General features: G+C 37.3%; 1 protein-coding gene across 1 annotated transcript in view; it reads left to right on the forward strand.

Moving 5' to 3' along the window:
- The window catches only part of SLC5A12 (solute carrier family 5 (sodium/monocarboxylate cotransporter), member 12), a 65189-nt gene that overhangs the window by 23080 nt on the left and 34067 nt on the right, over positions 1–8042 (forward strand). The window contains exon 7 of the mRNA XM_006872387.1: positions 7529–7658. Within this exon, the coding sequence (XP_006872449.1) occupies positions 7529–7658 (130 nt within the window). The remainder of the gene's footprint in view (positions 1–7528; positions 7659–8042) is intronic.

Raw genomic sequence — 8042 nt, forward strand, 5'->3', positions numbered from 1 at the left:
TAGTCTTTTATCTTTATTAGTAAGTTTTCAAATCCTCCTAATTTCCAGCAAGCAAGATTGTGCCATTTGTGTATCATAGGTTGTTGGTGACTCTTCCTCCCATTTTGATGCCACATTCTTCTTCATATAAACCAGTTTCTCGGATGATATGCTCAGCATACAAATTGAATAAATATGGTGAAAGGATACAACCCTGATACACATATTTCCTGATTTTAAACCATTCAGTATCCCCTTGTTCTGTTGTAACATCTACCTCTTGGACTATGTACAGGTTCCTAATGAGCACAACTAAGTGTTCTGAAATACTCATTCTTCACAATGTTATCCATAGTTTGTTATGATCTGCACAGTCAGATGCCTTTGCATAGTCAATAAAACACAAGTAAATATCTTTCTGGTATTCTCTGCTTTCAGCCAAGAATCATTTTATATCAACCATGATATCCATCATGCCATATCCTCTTCTGAAAATGACTTGAATTTTTGACAGCTCCTTGTTGATGTACAGCTGAAATTAGTTTTGAATTATCCTTAACAAAATTTTACTTCATGTGATAGTAATGATATTGTTCTATAATTTCTGCATTCTGTTAGGTCAGGATTCTTCGGAATAAGCCCAAATATGGAACTTTTCCAATTGGTTGGTCAGATAGCTGACCAAGGAGAGATAGGAAGAAGTACAAACTGAACTGAAGGTATTGAAGAAAAACCTTCAGTTTAGCTCGTACTTCTTCCTCCAATACTACATGGTTCTTGATTATATGCTACCTCTTGAAATGGTTGAACATTGAACAATTCCGTTTGGTAGTGACTGTGTATTCCTTCCATTTTATTTTGATGCTTCCTGCATCATTCTACTTTTTGCCCATTGTTGTTGTTGCTAACTGCCATTGAGTAAGTTCTGACTCCTAGCGACCCTGTATAGGGTATCTGAAGTACAAACTTTGCAGCTCCAACCGAACTCTTTAATATTGCAGCCCAAGGCTTGAAATTTTTCTTCAGATCTTTCAGCTTCACAAATGTTAAGCATATCCTTTCTCTTTAGTTTTCTGACTCCAGGTCTTTTATACAATTCATTATAATACTTTGTCTCCTCAAGCTTCCTTTTAAATTTTTTGTTCAGCTCTTTCAATTCATCCTTTCTTTCAGTTTTAGAATCTCTTCTGACATGCACTTGTTTTCTCTTTCTCTCCTGTCTTTTTAATGACCTTTTGTTTTCTTCATATACGATGTTCTTGATGTCATCCCACAGCTCTTCTGGTCTTTGGTCATTAACATCTAAGGTATCAAATCTGTTCTTTAACAGTCTCTAAATTCAGTCATTTTGGGCTCTCGTGTACTTGTTTTAATTTTCTTCAGCTTCAGCTTGAACTTGCATATGAGCAATTGATGTTCTGGTCCATGGTTGGCTCCTGACCTTCTTTTGGTTAGTGACATCATCTCTTCTCACAGATGTTGTCAATTTGATTCTTGTATCTTCCATATGGTAAGGTCCATGTGCATAATCGCTGTTTATGTTGTTGAAAAATCATATTTGCAATGAATAAGTCATTGGTAACGCAATTTCCAGCATCATTTCTAGGCCAATGTCCACATTTTCCAACTACTAATCCTTCCTTGTTTCCAACCTTTGTGTTCTAATCACCATTAATTATTAATGTAATTTGATTACATGTTTGATCAATTTCAGACTGAAGAATTGTTGTGTTCTATTTAGTCAGTTCCAACTGATAGCAACCCTGTATATGGTTTCCAAGGAGAGACTAGGTAGTTTGAACTGCCGACCTTGTGGTTGGCAGTTCAGTGTTTATCCTACAGCACCACACGTGGTTGTACATCAAAATTTGTATAATAGGCATATTAATTCTTCTTCCTTATAGGAATATAGATATTGTTCTATCACCAACAGCATTGTCCCTCAAGATAGAAGTAGAAATGCTCATTTTGACAATGGGTGAGATGCTATTCCTCTTTGATTATTAATGATGTTTGCATCTGTTCTTATTTTGCATTGTGTCCCATCAGCAAATGGATTTCCCCAAAGCTTTCCTCCATCCACATCATTAAGGTCAACTCTGTTTTGAGGAGGTAGCTCTTCTTGAATCTTATCTTAAGTACCTTCCAACCTGAGAGACTCCTCTAGCACTATATCAAACTATTGCTACTATTCATAAGATTTTCAATGGGTATCCTTTCAAAAGTGGTCTGTCTCTCCTTTCCCCTAGTTTGTCTTAGCTAAGAAACTCCTTTGAAACCTGTCCACAATCTGCCCCTTGTTGTAGTTGTTGTTAACTGTTATCAAGTTGGTTCCCACTCATAGCGACCCTATATAGGGTTTCTGAGGCTGTAAATCTTTGCTGGAGCAGAAAGTCTCCCATTTCTCCAAACAGAGCAGCTTTTTGGCTCGAACTTCCGACTTCTCTAGTTCCAGTCCAGTATTTACCCTACCGAGCTACCATGCTCTCTATGGATGCCCCTGCCAGTATTTAAAATGTTGGTAACATAGCTTCCAGCATCATATCAGCACATACGCCACCACAGTACAACACACTGACAAATAAGTAATAGCCTTGTAATATATAGAAATAAAAATAGATCTAGCCGCAAGGTCAGCAGTTCGAAACTACCAGCTGTTCCGGGGGAGAAAGAAGAGGCTTTCTGCTCCCGTAAAGACTTACAGCTTCGGAAACCCTGTGCAGGGGTCTCCATGAGTTGGAACAGACTCCATGGCACATAACAACAACAACAACAACAAAAAAGTTCATATTGAATGTGCTCAATAGTTAAAAATAGGAGTGACTGATTATATATACATTTGATTGTATGTTTGTATGCTGATTACACACCAAAGAAAACTTAAACCAGATATTTCTTGCACTTAGAAAGAAGATAATGTTATTGGTAAGTGCCATCAAGTCAGTACTGACCCATAGCAACCCTGTATAGCATTGACAAAGTCATCTAAAATGACTTTGACTCCTTTACTGTTAGATTCTAGTTTATCCCAAAAGTGAAGTTAATAACTAGTGTTAAGAGAACAGATGTTGATGCAAGAAAGAACATGATATTATTCTAGCACATACAGCGTTGTACCAGAAGAGGAATGGTGTTGCATTCAGTGTCAAAAAGAACGTATTCAGATCAGTCACGCAGTACAATGCTGTATGTGATAGAATAATATCATATTGTTTCCCACCTCTAGTCCACCTCCCCACTAAGATGAGTACATCCACAAGGTCAGATTTGTTCCATTCCTGTTACTTTAGACTGTTTTCTCCATATCGCTTATATCTCAGACCATGTTATTTCAGTGTTTACTACCTTTCTCCACACCTAGTATGTACGAAAGGGTTTCAAAAGGTTTATGGAAAAATGGAATTAAAAGATAATGGGATTTTCCCATGAATTTTTTGAAGTCCCTTTGTATAATCTCCATGTAAGAGGTTTCTTTATTACTCATTGTTATAGCTCTAATACCTAAAACAGTGACTAGTATGTATAGAGAGAGACTCCCTATAAATAGTTTTGCTATGAGTCAATAATCATATGAGGCCTAAATTACAGACAGAGAATTACTTAGCACATAAAATAATCAAAGCCCTGATAGTGTAGTGGGTTGTGAGTTGGACTGCTAACTTCAAGGTCAGCAGTTCAAATCTACCAGCTGCTCTGTGGGAGAAAGTTGAATCTTTCTGCTCCTATGAAAGTTTACAGCCTCTATACAGTTTCACTACGAGTCAGAAACGACTTGCTGTCATACAAGCAACATGTCGAATACAAAAGAAATCCATAAAGGCAATAACTTTAACAGTCTATACAATCTTTCTATAATAAACTATTTATAGGGAATCTCTCTAAAGTATAAGAGACAAATTTTGACCATCCTGGCCTCCAAGGAGCACTCTGGTTACACTTCTTCCCACACAGATTTGTTGGTTCCTTTGGCAGCCCATGGTACTTTCAATATTCTCCTCCAACACCATAATGCAAATGCATCAATTCTTCTATAGTCTTCCTTATTCACTATCCAGTTTTCGCATGCATATGAGGTTATTGAAAATAACATGGCTTGAGTCAGGCACACCTTAATCCTCAAGCTGACATCTTTGCTCTTCAACACTTTAAAATGGTCTTGTGCAGCAGATTTGCCTAATGCAATGTGTCGTTTGATTTCTTGACTGATGCTTCCATGATTGGAGGAAGACTCATTAACAACCTGCAATATGCAGATGATACAACCTTGCTTGTTGAAAGTAAAGAGGACTTAAAATACTTACTGATGAAGATCAAAGAGCACAGCCTTTGGTATGGATTGCATCTCAGTGTAAAGAAAACAAGAATCTTCACCACTGGACCAATAAACAACATTCTTAACAATGGAGAAAAGATTGAAGTTGTCAAGGACTTCATCCTTCTTGGATCAGTCATCAACACTCATGGAAGCAGCAGTCAAGAAATCAAGCGATTAGGGGTAGTCTTTTGGAAATATAATTATTACATAAAATGATCAATGCCTAAAGCTCCACTAGTCTTACTCTTGTTGTCAGTCATCCAGACAAACTTTATTTAAGTCTTTACCTAGTTTATCTCCTAGAGAGACCTCCCTAATCATTCTTATCTGAAATAGTCATTCCTTACCTTCTATTTCTTCTAGTTGTTCTACATCTTTATTTGTGTTGTTAAGTGCAGTGAGTCAGTTGTGACTCATAGCACCCTGTATAGGGTTTCCAAGGAGTTGCTGGTGAGTTGGGATTGCTGACCTTGTGGTTCAAACTGACCTTGTGGCCCAGTGCTTTATCCCACAGTGCCACACTAGGACTCTATATTCCTTATCATTATGTAAAGTTGAATAATATGTTCTTTTTTAGTATTTGCTTTCCCTCTCCAATAAATACACTGCTGTGTCCCCCAAAACCCAAGCACTGAATCAATTCCAACCGATAGCCGCCCTGTAAGGGGATTCCAGAGGCTGTCAGTCTTTACAGGAGCAGAAAGCCTCATATTTTTCGTGCAGAACCACTGGTGATTTTTGCACTACCAACCTTGCTGCTAGCAGTTTAGTGCTTAGCTTACAATGCCACCAGGGCTCCAAGGCCTAAAATAATGCTGATATATATATAAAATTGTTTTACTTGGGGGTAATAAATTATCAAATACTTAAGTGAATGAATGACAAAACCATTTTAACATGATCACACTATTTCATTTCTTTCTTTCTTTCATTGTTTTTAAGGAACAGGGAAATTGGCATCAAAGACTTTATTGTTAACAACTATGTGGCCTTAGAAATGTTGCTTGACACTGAGCTAGTTAAATTATCTGTAAAAAGAGTGTAAAAATCTGCCCTACTTCATATTATGGAGCTAGTATGATAATCAAATGATTTACATGTTGTGGAAATGTTTGTATGTTACATAGTCATATAGAAGTTATGTTTGCATCACCCAAAGTGGTTTAAAAAACTTCTCCAATTAACTATGTTGTTGTTGTTGTTGCTATGTGCTGTGGAGTCGGTTCCACTCATAATGACCCTGTACAGGGTTTACCAGGCTGTAAATTTTTATGGGAGCAAAACACATCATCTTTCTCTTGCAGAACAGCTGGTAGTTTCTAACTGCTGACACTGAGGTTAGCAGCCCGATTTGTAACTACTACACTACCAGAGCTATTTATAGAAAGACCCCCAGCGAGATGTATTAGCAAAGTGACAGCATAAATGGGCTCAAGCGTGGCAACAATTGTGAGGTTGGCCCAGGACCAGGCAGTGTTTCGTTCTGTTGTGCATAGGGTTGCCATGAGCCGATACCCACTCGATGGCACCTAACAACAACAACAACAAAAGCCACCCAATCAGCCCTCTCCAGACAAAAATAAAAATAAACAAAATTCAAAGATAAATGTTATTAAAATACTTCCAAAGAGGTTGAATACTTAAAAGTTACCTCTGAGATGAAAGAAAATAGATTTTAAAATTTTAAATGAAACTTCTGCTTATGGGATAATTTTCTAAATGATGCACTTTATACATGAAGATTTTGATTGAAAGGTGTTCTATACAGGGTCGCTATGATTCAGAACCCACTGGAAGACATATAATAACAACAAAAGTCAGGTATACCATCACAGTATTTTGAGCAACTTTGAAATGAATGTTCTTGCATTTAAATGTTCATGAATGTACATGCATACGAATCTCAGATGATTCTTTTCCAACAATGACAGGGCCCAAGAAATGCTCAAGTGTTGCTCTGCTACTCCATCCCATCCCCTGGCCCTGTAACTCCACAATGGGAGTTTTATTCTCTTACACCATCGATGTAAGTTCAATATATTTTAAGTCTTCCCTGGGATTATGTAAATGATCAAGATTTTTACTTTTAAAAGCAATAATGAATACAAGATGACCTGAGGATTGTGCAAAAGTACCCAAATTTATTAGCATTAGACCACTAACTGCAAGGTTAGCAGTTCAAAAACACCAGTAAATGAATAAACTGAATTTATCCATATTATATTCTATTGTCTTAAAAAACAAAAACAGCTAAACTTTTATCTTTCATCTGATTTAATCTCCAAAGTGATTATTTTCAAAACTTGTCTATTTCTATATTTATCTCATTATCCCTCTGGGGGAAAAAAAAATATTAAGATGTAAGCTTGCATTTTGACAGTTTCCTAAATTCAATGGGGAATAACATATGTGTAATTGGTATGTTAAATTTCAATTTTGTCCAAGAAAACAGACCTCACATCACACATATTAGGGCTTTTGAAAAACAAACTACCAAACTCTCAATATCAAAAGAAAATTTGTCTAGAATATGCATTATTCAAATTTGGTAAGTTGCTTAAAAATGCAATGTTTCTAAAGCAAACAAAAAATTTCAAAAGCATAAAATGTGATGATTTTGAACACTGTCAAATTTTATTTCACTGGCAAAAAAAAAAAATACCTCATTCAAAGAAAAAAAAAACAAAACCCACAAACATCTACCTTAAGTCTTTGGTACTGACGTCACTGCACTATAATTTGATATGTTACTGTTGTTGATAAGTGCCATCGGAGAGGGTTCTGACTCACAAAGCCACTCTGTATAAGGTTTCAAGGCTTTGAATCTTTGTGGGAGCAGAAAGGTTCATCTTTGAAACCGTGGTTTGTAATCCATATCACTATACTATGCTACATCGTTTGATAAATTATTGTTATTGTTAAGTGCTATTGAGTCGGTTCCAGCCCATAGCGACCCTGTATAGGGTTTTTGAGCAGAGGCTGCTGAGCTTGAACTGCAGATCTTGTGGTTCAAACCAACTTTGCAGTCCAGCAATTAGCCCACAGTGCCACACCAGGCTTCTAATAGATCAGTAGGAGTCCTGGTGTGGCTCTGTAGGATAAGCACTAAACTACTAACTGAAAGTTTTGTGGTTCAAACTCAGAAGCCACACTTTGGAAACCCTATACAGGGTTGCTCTGAGTCAGAACGAACAGCACTTAACAATAACAGTAGGTCTCTATGTTCTTTCCTAGGGCCTTGTATTTTAACTTGCTGGGTCTCTGGATCATCCTTGGGTGTGCTATCTTCTCTGGATTGATTATGTACTCCTACTTCAGAAATTGTGACCCTTGGACTTCTGGCATTATCTCAGCACCAGACCAGGTATGGGCTCCCTGGATGTAATAAGGATACATCTAGCCATTGTCAGATTAACACTGGACCTTTCTCTTTCTGGGGCACTGGTCACTTACTAACTAAAGAGCAAGATCACACTATCTAATTTTCCTGAAGAAATATCTAAGTGTTTACTTTTCGGATATTAAGGATTTAGTGTCAAGATCCTATGCTGGGGTCCCGCCTCGACAAGGAAGTGTGGGTGTTACAAAGAAGGAAGATCTGGCGGCAAAAGTGATAGAGAAAGAGAGAGATGAAATATATACAAAAAAGACAGACACACAGATATGATGCAAGCTGGCAGGTAGACAGATCTGCAAACATTTTGCCTAGCATTGCACAGCATTGCCTGCAGAACTCACTTTACCTCAG

Source organism: Chrysochloris asiatica, unplaced genomic scaffold (assembly GCF_000296735.1).
Source record: "Chrysochloris asiatica unplaced genomic scaffold, ChrAsi1.0 scaffold00196, whole genome shotgun sequence".
NCBI classification, from domain to species: domain Eukaryota; kingdom Metazoa; phylum Chordata; class Mammalia; order Afrosoricida; family Chrysochloridae; genus Chrysochloris; species Chrysochloris asiatica.